This window comes from Otolemur garnettii, unplaced genomic scaffold (genome assembly GCF_000181295.1).
Source record: "Otolemur garnettii isolate 467f Iridium unplaced genomic scaffold, OtoGar3 scaffold00052, whole genome shotgun sequence".
Taxonomy (NCBI): Eukaryota; Metazoa; Chordata; class Mammalia; order Primates; family Galagidae; genus Otolemur; species Otolemur garnettii.
In genome coordinates, this window is record NW_003852447.1 from 10,881,965 (window position 1) to 10,894,672 (window position 12,708).

Genomic DNA, 12,708 nt, shown 5'->3' on the forward strand with positions numbered 1-12,708 from the left:
AAAAAAGACAGAGAGAGAGAGAGGGAAAGGGGGAGAGAGAGAGAGAAAGATAAAGAAAAGAAACAAAAAAGAAAGAAAGAAAAGAAAAGAAAAAGCCAAAACAAAAGGGAGAAGCTTCTCCCGGTAGCAGCGGCAGGAACTGCAAACATGATGGCGGCAGCTCCCATCCAGCAGAACGGGACCCACACTGGGGTTCCCATAGACCTGGACCCGCCGGACTCGCGGAAAAGGCCGCTGGAAGCCCCCCCTGAAGCCGGCAGCACCAAGAGGACCAATACGGGCGGTGGGTATCGCTTCCACCTCCCCGCTGGCCCCATCCCCCGCCGCCCGCCCCTGCCTCCCTCCCTTCCGCCCTCCCGCGGCCCGGACACCTCCAGCCCGAACCGGCGGCTCCCGCGCCCCTGCCCCGCGCCCCCTCCCCTGCACCTGCCCCGCGCCTCGCTGTCCCTAACACATTTCCATTTCTGTGTTTATCATTCATCAAAATGGCGACCAGGTTTTGGAAATAGACCTATCTTTCCATTTAATCGGTCGAGTGGCTGACCATTTAAATATCCTAGACCTGGGCGAGAGGGTCCATTAAGGAGGAGGAGGATGACCCCGGAGTAAGGTGATGGCTGCCCGAAGATGCGCGCTGCATTTAACAGTCTGAGAAAATAAATAAATAAATGGCACTTGGGTAGCGGATTGCAAATGATTGGGGCGCCGGAGAGTTTTTCCTCTCCGCATCCTTTGCTTTGGGCCACAAGTAGTGTGCAAAATCTGGAGGAGTGCATGCCCTTACCGCACTTATATTGTCGGTGTAAATATCTCATTGATTTGTCTTCAGGGCTGTGCATACGAGGGTGGGGGTGTCTGGTACGGTGACTTGTTAGTTAACATCCTGCGCTTCCTTGGAAGATGAGTTATAACGGGACCGGTATCGCTTCTTCATTTGCACTGGAGTCATCTTAACAATGCACCCAATGCATCGAAGCAGAGGTGAATTTATCTCCAGCATATACATTTTAGACGGATGGGGGTCTTGTGAGTGGCACACCGCAAAAATTTGGAACATTCATTCACATAGGAAAGCTGGATTTACCGGGTTGTTTCGCATTTAAGACATGATCAGCTTGACGGGAATTGGGAATTAAAGTTTATGGAGTTAGCTTTATTTCCTGAAACATTTCTTTTTCTTCGTTTTTTTTTTTTTCTTCTTGAATCATCAACTCCCTTTCCGTTTTAAAGATTGTAATTATTTTGGAGAAGGAACATTATCTGTTTGGTCACTTTTAAGTGTATTTAATATAAATCACTCCTAAGCTTTTTAGTATTGGCAAAATTCTTCTTAAGGTTCTTTAATTAATGAGCTTAAACGAGATCATGGTAGACTAAGAAGTGCTAAAGAAATACACTAGGATTAGTTAGATTTGCCAGTCCACCACATTGAGTTATTTCCTGGCAGTTGCTGAAGGCTTGGAATACACCCCACAGTTTGGGTGGATTATTTGGTAGGAGAATGGTTGTTTTGCATACTTTAAGTGGGATACAGGCAATGGCTAATTGTAGTCCTTATATGTTTGTTAATTACAAACAAATATAGCTCATCACTATACCGTCCTGATTGTTTTCTTTTCTTCTTCAGTATGTTAAGTGAAGGTTTGTCATCTTACAAATTTCTGAAGTTTTGTGAAAGGGTCAGTTTATTTCATTTTGCCATAGTAACCACAGATAGAATTGGAAGACTTCCATGTTTGGAATAACAACTGGAATTTAGTCATCAGTTTCTACAGTGCTGCAAAATAATAGAATATCTTTGGGTTTACCTTCCAAGCTTGAAAGTATTAATCCTACAGAATGTGAAACATTTTGTGCATATTTGTCTTTCAGTGTAATTAATTTCATTTTTAAAGAATTTCTAACTTCATATTTCCTGCAGCTGTATGCCTAATGCTTTAGTTGCTGTTTTTCTCTCTTAAGGGTGGAGAGGGGATATAAAGTTTAAAAATATCTTGTTAACCAAGTATATTTCTTTGCATTTTTCAGAAGACGGCCAGTATTTTCTAAAGGTTCTCATACCTAGTTATGCTGCTGGATCTATAATTGGGAAGGGAGGACAGACAATTGTTCAGTTGCAAAAAGAAACTGGAGCCACCATCAAGCTGTCTAAGTCCAAAGATTTTTATCCAGGTAGGTGCAATGGTGAAGAGATTGTTTGATGAGTCCCCAAGGAAAGAAAGAAGATCTACATGTGTTGTGTGCTCTCTTGAAAGAAATTTTTTAAAGTAATAGCGGAGTCTTTATTTCATTTATATATTGCTGTATTAGGTTGTATTGTGGAAACATTTTCAGAATATTTCCCTTGTTGATTGTGTCTTTTTCCTGTAATTGATGTACTTGGTGTGTGATTTAGACCAATTGCAAGATGATTCCTTCGGGTGTTTCTCAATACTTTTTATTAGGAAAAAAGCTCAAAAATTTAAAGCTGCAAACCTGGACAGCTGGCATCAGGAAATAGGGTTCTTCTGAAGTTTTCAGACATCATTGTAATGACAATTAGTCTAGAGTGAATTGAGAAGAGGGGGGTAGGGAGGTTTCTTAAAGAATGGAGCATTTACTTCTGAATCCATTATGTACCTCTTTCTGCTTCATTGCTTTGTTTGCTGGCCTTGGAGTGAAGTAAAGAGGACAAGTGCTGCCTCTTCAAATTTTTAATATATTGCAGTTTTAATGTAATTGAGATAAGGAAATCTATATTATTAGGCAAGAAATGAAATCCTTCAGAATTCCTTGTACTTCATGTTGTTTAGGAGCTGTATTTGATTAAAATGTGGTAACAGCGTAGTACAGTAACCCACTGGAATATGGCAAGTTTCCTAGCTGGTGTAATTTTAAATTTTTTTCATTTTTCAGTGTGCGTTTTATTTTAAGTGTTATCTTGTTTTGCCTCTTCATCTTTTTCTTTCTTTCTTATCATTTTGCTAATCAGTATATATATTTTACGTTTCATGGAGAAATCTCTGTAATTGAATAGTATATTTCCTAGATAAAACGTTATTAGCTGATTTGCTTTTTATTTAGATCCAGTTTTTCTGTGCTTTTAAAAAAACTTATTACATCTTTATGGCTGTCAAAAATATCAATTCAGCGCTGAGGGACCGATACTGCTTATTTTTTTTTTTTTCCTATGGAAAAGAAAAGCTGATTTGCTTTCAGTGATCTAATTCAGTAAGAGTTCTTTAATACAGCAAAGACATCTGGCATGAATGTAAGCAGAACATTTGGAGGACTTCTTTTTCATAGCCAATCACTTGGTGTAGAAATGGACCATGATAATGGATAAGAAGGTTTTAGGATGGTTGAAACTATCATTTTGTCATATAAATTAACTATAACATTTGGGGTACCCATGGAATTTATTAAGCTGTAGTAGAATCTGTTAGATATAGATTGTAGATAAAGTTTGTTTCCTGTGAGTGGAGTTTTGCAGATGGCTTTTCTTGTCTCTGAAACTTTCCTTATGCATTAAGAAAGTTTACTAACATATTCATATTCATATGTTTAAGAGGTATATTATGATTAAGAAAATCAATGTGGAATTTTGTGAAAACCTTTAGAACAAACAAAAGCATTCAAAAGAGCTTGATTGCAGAATTAATAACGTGATAGTTCTAGGAAAAGAGCTGCAATGGTAAATTAAATTCACTGTCAATAGATGAAAATGGAATGGCTTTTTTGCATTATACATGAGGTGGTATCAGATGTGCAGGGATGTTACAGAAAATTGGTGTTTATCAAGGATATTCCAAATAGTAAATTAAATGCCTTTTCATTTGAGTATAGTTTATTTTCAGTGGGTTGGAAAAGGTGCACAGAGAATTAGATCTTTTGGTTTTAGTCTACTTTTGCATTTTTTTCATATTACATTGAAATTGCTTATTTTATTTATAGTTCCGAGGCATGCTTTTTTGTATAGAGCAAGAATATCTGTTGGAAAAAAAGGAAAAGCTGGAATGCATTGAATAAAATTTTGTGTGTGTGGTGACGTAACCTGATCAAATATGAGTTGAAACGTCGGATAAAAGAAGGCTTGTACTTTGCCTGTAACAGGTGGAAACCAATCACACCCTATGGGATCAATTTTAAAGATAAAATAAAGCTTGTAGTTTATAAGAAGCTTTAAGAATTCTGAACAGTTTATATTGAAACATGATTTTAACTAGATTGTTACCTGTTTGGAGAGATACTCCTCCTCCTTCAGATAGACTTTAATTTTAATAGTCTTTCTGTTCACACTTGACCACAAGTCTGTGGATTTATCTAAGATCCTAATATTCTTAAATATATCAGCTTCTGAGGACTTTTCCACTTCTCTTACTTAGATAATACGAAAGGGATACTTAGCTTGCACATCTCACATGAGTTGAATTGCAAAGCTATGCTTCACATCGCCGACTTGGAAAGAATTTCTTAGAGGATTATAGAGTAATTTGGTAGCCCTTTTTTTTTTTTGTCTTTTAGATATATCTGTATAACTGTCATATCCTATTAGAATGAATATAGCCGATGTTTATTTCATGCAGCATTTTTCTGTTTCTCATTTAGCAGGAGGGTATATTTAGAGAAAAGTGTACTCTCCTTGGATAGCCTAACAGCTTTCCTGAAATTACCTAAGTTTTAAAACGATGTGATTGTAAGGTTTAGTTAAAATACCATGTATTCTTGAAAACTTTCTCTAGGATGTGTAACCCAGAATACAGTCATTCTTTGGGGACATTTGAATAAATTTTAACTCCAGCAATAGGTCCTTTGAAATATTATGACCAATATAATCTCTTTACATTTGTCTGTTTCCCCCTTTTCCTTCCCTCAGGTTATATCTTACGAAACAATAACCTTTCTGAGTAATTTTTTGGTTGAAATGAAAAACACATTTTTGTACCTTAATTGATTTGAATGTAGAATTTATAAACTGGATATTGCATGGTGTATTTCAACACGTCACGTACTAAATGAAATAACTTTCGAAAGTTGTATAATGAGGAATTGTAAAATACATTTTTCAGTTATTGCAATCAGAAAAAAAATGATATACAAGTAGGTTTATTTTACATTTTGCTGTATGTGTAATCCATTTATCTATTTTTAAAAATCTAGCCTTAATACTGGTGGTGTAAGATAATTATCTTTTTTTTTCGTACTTCATTAGGTCATCCTTATTTGATTTATTGATATGTCCCTTTGTAATCAGGTTACATAAAGTTACCGTATAGTAAAGAATAGTTCTCATTTGGGGGAATATATTATTGTATGCATTTGCAGAGTGGTGATAATTTTTTTCAAATTCTTTTATTTTGCATCTGCAGTTGTTTTTAGTTTTTGTTAATAAAAGGATTGTTTTTATTGGTACCATTTAATTGATGGTTCAGGTAGGTAATCAGAAAAATTGATTGAAGCCATTATTGATTGGGAATAATAAAGAATATATAACATAAATATTTTCATATGTGCCTTGGATTTTAGAATTCTTCAGAATATACTTATTTTTATTCTATTATACGACACTGAACCGATTCATTATATCAGTCAAATAGGAATCCTTCATTATAGTGTGGGAATCTGTTTGCGTGTATTTACATTGTTTTCATATTTGTGGTTATAAAACTGGATCACATGTAATGCCAATTATTTCCTTTTATAATCCTTCAGTTAAAATTTGTGTTATTCCTACATTCTTTACATCTTGATTTTGTCACTTTTGAACTTCAGTGATGCTTTTTTCTTTGATCACAGATGATTTATACCTTATTTATTTTTAAATCATGAAAAAGCACAACGTAAGTGAAATTTTCTTAGTGAAGGATGCCCCACATTGCTTTTATTATGACATGGGCAAAATTCAGTGACCAGTTTAAACTTCAGTATTTGAAATGTATAATCATGATTATTTTTTAAAATTTGGAGGATATAATGAAGTTTAAAACAGATTACTTCTATTTACATTGTTGGAGGAAGAGTATTAATGATACTAATAGTATTATATAATGTAAATACTAATAGCTTCTAAGAGTTGTACTTTTTGATCTTAGATACAAAGAATCTTAGAAATTTATTGCATATATTTTAGGGCAAAATTAGTCAATAAAATAGAATTATAACAAGTAGAGAAAATAAAGCATAATAATTTTCAACATTATTGGGCGGATTTAATATGATAGTTATTGCATTGTGATACAGCTTTGATTTTAGTTGATCAAAGAGTTGCTGACACAAAGTGTTTTTCTCTGAATCTTAAAGTTGTAATGTTTATTTTTGACCTACCGCATATTGCCTTGGGTTTCTTTTATATTTTATTTCTATATCTTCAGTTGAAAGACAGACAGACTCTTGTACATTAGCATCCCTAAGGATTTGCTGTATTTTTATTTTTTTAATTATATTTAATACTTTATTTTCTAATTTTAAACAATGGGAGAATCTTAATATACGAAGGAATAGAAGTGGTACAACACAATCTATATTAACATTGCAGTTCCCAAAAGATGTAATGTTTATACTTATCTTGTATATGCAAATATTTTGTGGGATTTTTAGAAAGAAGAATTACCGTTAAAAATCTTAGCTATTCTTTTCATTTAATTCTCTTTTCTTTCATTCTGCTATTATTTCTTCTGTCACTGAGATAGTAAGTTATGGAATGTCATTAATTTATAGTGTTGATGTTTTCATGAATCATATAGCACAATGTCACTTTGAAATTTGCTATTTGAAGCCTTCTGGATTTTGGAAAAAACAGCTCATTTAAAATTTGTGACATTGTACAAAATAATCTAACAATATTGCCTTATAAACATCACCCCAAAGGATTTCAGGATAGTTTAGGAATAGTGAACACAGTTAGTGAAATAGTTGAATATTTATGTATTGAAGATGTTTCTTATAACATATAAGAATACGACGTGTGGTGTGTCTTAGAAATGCTAAGGAGTATGTGGTATCACTAAAAACCCAACCGAAAACTATCAGTCAAAAACTTTTGCATTTCATAGTTCTCTCATGTTTTGTTTGGGTCTGGTTAAAACAAATAAATTCTTAAAACAATTATCAAGTGGCGCAGTGACATTTATTGAATACATACTATTGTACTTGTTAACTAAAATTCAGCACCTGATACACAATTTTTATATGTAGTTTTTAACCCCAGCGTCTTCGTCGCGTTCAGTTTAGTACAGCTATATTTTAAAATACAACTTTTATGAGCAAGTACATCTTTTCAGAATAAAACTGGGGGAGTGAGGGTGGGAGATTTGTGCCTGATTGCCATCTCATTTCCATCTTTGGATACAGCTTTAGCATAAAGTTAAACAACATCTGCAGAGATCTGACTGACAAACATCTCTCTGGGACTCATCATTGCAGCCTGCAGCAGGTGCATGCAGCTTTGCTATCTTTTCCAAAAAAGAGGTTAGTTTGTTCTAACATTTATCAGTAGACCAGTGGGAGCAAATGACGAGAGAGAAGAGGTTGGTTGTCACTTGTCAAGGGCTGGAATACTACAGGTAATTGGACTGGACTGGTGGGAACCGCAACAGCGTGTGTCTCACATTGCACTGCAGCTGCTCTGGAGCTTAATTAACCTGACCCTCAGAGACTGAAGTGTCAGGAAATAAAATGCAACATGCAAGAAAGGAAGCAGTACTTTTCAATACTTTCTGATTGGTCGAAGTTTCCATTATCTTCATCTTATTTTTTAAAGATAGGGCATCAGCTTTTTTGTATTTTTAATAGAGAAATACTGAAAACAAAATGATTTTTCATTCATCTGATAGGATGTACATAAAAGGGGATGGAGACCTTAGGTGTAGAAATAAAGAGAAAATAATCTAATGTCACAACTGTTTGAGTTTTTCTGTTCCACAAGTGTATAGTTAAAACAGGATTCAGTGGAAAAAAAGTAGAAGTACTTTGCAGTACTTTTTGAAATTATCTCAGATTAACATGTGTTTATTTTTATGGGCCCCCAAACCCATGTTAATGTAAGCTGTATCTGTCTAGAATGTTGAGGTCTTTGGCAAGCAAACTTTGCAGAGTATTTTGAAGTGTTCAAACAAACAAGATGGGCATAGCATATTAAAAATATTTTTAAGATTGAACTTACCAAATAGAAGTCCATTGAAATGGTTCTCTACCACATTTTATTACAAATAAAGGAAAATTTAGTCAATGAAAACTCACAATATTAGTGTGTCGTTTCCTTGTAATTTCTTGCTTTGCTTGAAATACTGGCTGAGAAAGTGTGCTTCCAGGACATACGTAGAAGTTTTTTACATGTTCTGTTAGTATTTCCAATGAATATAGATATCTCTTATCATAGCCCTATTTGGTAATAGGCCGTTAAATGGAGAACAGTTCGAAGTTCAAAATATGACTAAACTAAATCTGGCAACACGTACTATTCTGAAAGTAATTTGGAATATAAAAAACATTTGGAGTATTTATGATGCAGTTTTGTAGTTTGAACCTTCTCATACATTACTAATTTGAATTTTGGGTAGCCATTGAATATAATTTTTTAATTACTCAAGATTAATGAAGTTTTGGAGTTTGAGCAGAGTTTTTTTTTCCCGGTATTTTTGTAACCTATAGACTCTTCCTAAAGGAATCTTCACCAGTATTGGCATTAGGTATCTGATTCTGATGATACTCTTCGTTAAAAAAAAGAAAAGAAAAGAAAAAGTTAATCATAAATAGTTGGTATTCATTGATAATAATAGTAATTAGAGAAAACATGGTTAAAATAATCCTCTGCAGAGGTCAAGAGAAACATTTTAACACATAAATCATTTTTCAGTCACGATTTTTCTTTTTTAATATCATGAACTATTTTGTTGTTGTTGTTGTTGTTTTTATTTTTTTGGTCAATTCTTAGCAATATAAAAATGATGTCTTAAGATTTTACATAAATAACGTGATTTTTCATTTTTAATAAAGCAAACATTGAATAAGAGTAAACATTTTGAGACTGCAAGGTAAAAAACATATTCTGTACACTGATAAACTTTTTGAGCTATTTCAGTATTTGCTAAGTTTCAAACCACTATGGATATTCTTTTCCATGACAAGTCTTGATCATGAAAACACCTACTATTTGCACTTCATCATTGATCTTTTGCTGCTTCCTGCAGGGCCTGTCATAGCACCGTTGACAGGACCAGATGAAAAATGAAATCAGTATCTTGAGTTTTTTAACAGCAAAATGATTCAGGTAAGATTATTTGGTGTGGAAAATAAAACATTTTTGTCCATTCTCCATCTGATTGTATTTACTATTTGATACTTAAAATTATGGGTACATTTTTCTTTCTTATTTCAAGACCTGTTTCATGCCTTACTGATGTTCAGTGGATTTCTAATTTCAGATCAGTTATATTCTGAACTCAGTAATTTTTAATTGTAGATGACAGTGTTTTTAACTTGCCTGGCCACACTAAACATATCTTTTGCAGTTTTGAGGAATAACTTTTCATTCCATTTTAAAGATGTTTGAGAATATTTATTCATTGAAGGCCTCATAATTCTATTGACAGGATTTTTTTCACACAATGAAGTTTTCAATTAAACATGACGTCAAATCCTCTATTCTTTCCAGGATGTAATAAATGCTAACTCTCAGCTTACTTTTAAAAAATCATTCTGATCTTAAGGAAGGAAGTTGTCTTCATTTAAATTGTTAATAATTTGCTGCTCTAGGAATTAGATTGGGCGGTGACTCTATGTTAAGATCTAGTGAGAATGTGAGGGGAGGGACAGAGTGCACGGAATAGTAGTACATTTTGGAAACACAATAGTAGGGAATGGAGTAAATGATGTTGTTTTTGTTTTATTTATGTTGCTAAATATTTTAGACCAACTGTAGCTTTTCAATTTTCATTATATTCATTCTTAAAATATCTGTTCTTGAGGTGGTTAGTGTTAGAGGCACACGAACTCTTATTGGGAGAGCGCATTCTCAAGTTAAATTATTCTTTATAGAAGTCATATTTTTATTTTTCTAAGACTAACTTAGGATTTCTTTAAAAAATCGTGAAGCTCTTTTCTTTAAGCCTATTTTCATTCTTTAGTGTACTATCTATCTGGAAGCTTTTCTTCTGTTAATTATTCTGCGTGTTTATCAGATTCTTCCTGTGAGCTCAAGTGTAGGCAGCTATGTGGTCATCATTACTTAACATTATTACAGAGCATTTTCTGTTCATCAGAGGAATATAAGCATGCTTTACCCCAAGAAGTTGTACTTTCATACTGACTCCTCAAATTTTGTTTTAAATGTTTAATATCGTGGCATTTCTGTCAAAGACTTTAAAACAACACTTAGGAGTTGCTGAGAGGTTTTCAATTTAAGACATTTGAAGAAACCATAGAATTGTGGAACTAGTTAAAAATGATGGAGTAAAGATATGATCTATTCTAAAACCTTCATTTAACAGTTGGGAAAAACCAAACTACCAAGAGACTAAGTGATTCATGCAGGGTTTTTTAATTACCTCATAACTTTTAAATATGTTTTCTTAATTTGTTATTATTAGCACCACGCTCTAACCAACTGAGCTAACCGGCCACCCCTGTTTTCTTAATTTGTGGTGCAGTTAGTTGTAGTAGTTTTACTTCATTCTCTTCCTGTCTGGCTCTGCTCTTTTCTTTTTTTTTCTTTTTAACTTTGAGGAATTGAGTCCTCGCCTACTCTCTTGCCTAATTTGAAAGTTAAGAGCACTTTTACAAAACTGAGATAAAGGCCTAGTGGTTGGTTATTTTGTGATTTTTTAGTTTTTTTAGTTAATGTGCTAGACTGAAGGACCAATGATGGGGTCCTCTTTAGTCATTACTATATACTAGGGGAAAAAGATATATCATGATGGATTATATTGATTGGAGTATATAATCTGTTCATTTTCTGTTTTTCTATAATTATAGTGTTTGAAAATGACAACTTCTTAGGGTGATTAGATTTCCATCCCTTTGTTACTTTCCTCTATTTGAATTTTTTCTTATTTTTCCAATGTTAATTATAGTCTGTACTTTTTACTTTTAAATTTTTGGTTAAACAGACTACTAATCTTAGTAAAAGTCACATGTAGACTTTCTAAGTGCAATTTTGCTTTCAAGGGATATTTAAAGACTATATGTACTTTCCATGTTTTTATGACTTTCATAAAAACTTCCCTTAGAGTGTCAATTTGGCTGGGTATTCGTAACAGTTGGTTTAAAAAAGTTCAAAATATTTTGATTAAAAAACAAGCATGAGGCTAATTATAAAAAAAAAAGTAACAACGTAACTATAATATACAATAATTATTTGATAACTACTTTTTGTCTGTCCATTTCATTAAATTGACTCATTTCTCAATTAGAATTCTCACGTTATTTACATTGTGTTAGAGGCCTAAGGACTACTTTCTAACATAATTATAAAAGTACTTAAAGTGATTTTGAAGGCTTTCTAACCCAGTATAAATTACAACACAAAATTTTGTGCTAGTCTTTACTTCCATCCATTGAGTAATTAGATTAAGGTCTGTTGATGTGATGGGGGCGTTTATGTCATCCTTCTTGCCTGCCGCTGTGTGTTCAGCATATATTCTAATCCTGTAATCATGAGGGGCACTGGAAATCTGAATGTATTAGTGAACAGTGTGAGGTTTCTGCTGTGACAATCTCACTTAATACCAACAGAGTGGCGGGAGAAGGTAGTCCATCTTTATTTTAGTTTTTCATTACATCCTTAGTTTGCTTTGATGTTTATAAAATTTATTTTTTTGGATGGGTGCGATAATGAGTTAAGAAATTCAGACAAACACAAAATAAGTAGAAGTGTTAGGACAGGTATCAGCCAGGTGTTAAGTAAGAAGAGTGTAGTGTGACAGGAGTTTTGCATTTTATTTGGCATGCTGTCCTGTGTGAACACAGCTGAAAGCCAGTATTACAGAAAGTATTTCAAAGCTATCTCTAAAATGAAGACCACCTTTAAAATACTCTGCCTTAAGAAACATAAGGTTTATTAAGGATTATATTTTAATGAAGTCATTAAAATATTTATTTTGTAAGATTTTATAACTTTATTAGATTATAGTTTATTTATGGCCACATGACCACAGGTGCAGTAAGGAACTCAGACTACTCATGTTTTCCTAGAGATACTTTGAAAATCAAATATTACCAAACACCAAATTAAAGTATTAAAGTGACATTACAAATATGGTTTCTAAATGTTTTATTTATGATATATTTTTAATATTTCTTTCTCACCTGTGGTAGAGAAGTTAACATGTGACTTTGTGTGAGGAAGTTACCTTATGACTTTTAGAAGCTGGACAATTTAATTTTCTTATTTACTGAGAAAAAAAAGTATACCAGCTATGTAGTAGAATGGAACTTACTTGCTTAGAGTTTGACTGACTTATCTGTTAAGATGTCAGTATTTGTTACTTAATTGAAATTAAAATTTTAGAACAATTTTGAGTTTGAGATATTTCAAAGTCTTTTAATTGCTTTGTAAACATTTAAAATTCAGAGACACTCATGAAATAGTAGTGTTTTTCTTACGTTTATGCATTGTTTGATTTTTTGCCGTAATAAACCAATGAAAGCTCTAATGTTGGGCCCCCACATTTTTATAGGTTTTATTTATTTTTTATAAAGTGGTAGAGAATAGTGCTTAGGTTAACCCCACTG

At 33.3% G+C, this 12,708-nt stretch overlaps 1 protein-coding gene across 2 annotated transcripts in view; it reads left to right on the forward strand.

Annotated features, from left to right (window-relative positions):
* Positions 1–51: 51 nt before the first annotated feature.
* The window catches only part of NOVA1 (NOVA alternative splicing regulator 1), a 150,126-nt gene continuing 137,469 nt past the window's right edge, over positions 52–12,708 (forward strand). For both annotated transcript variants that reach the window (XM_003791992.2, XM_003791993.2), the window contains exons 1-2: positions 52–283; positions 2,029–2,172. In XM_003791992.2, coding sequence (XP_003792040.1) covers positions 148–283; positions 2,029–2,172 — 280 coding nt within the window. In that variant the 5' untranslated portion in view covers positions 52–147. The remainder of the gene's footprint in view (positions 284–2,028; positions 2,173–12,708) is intronic.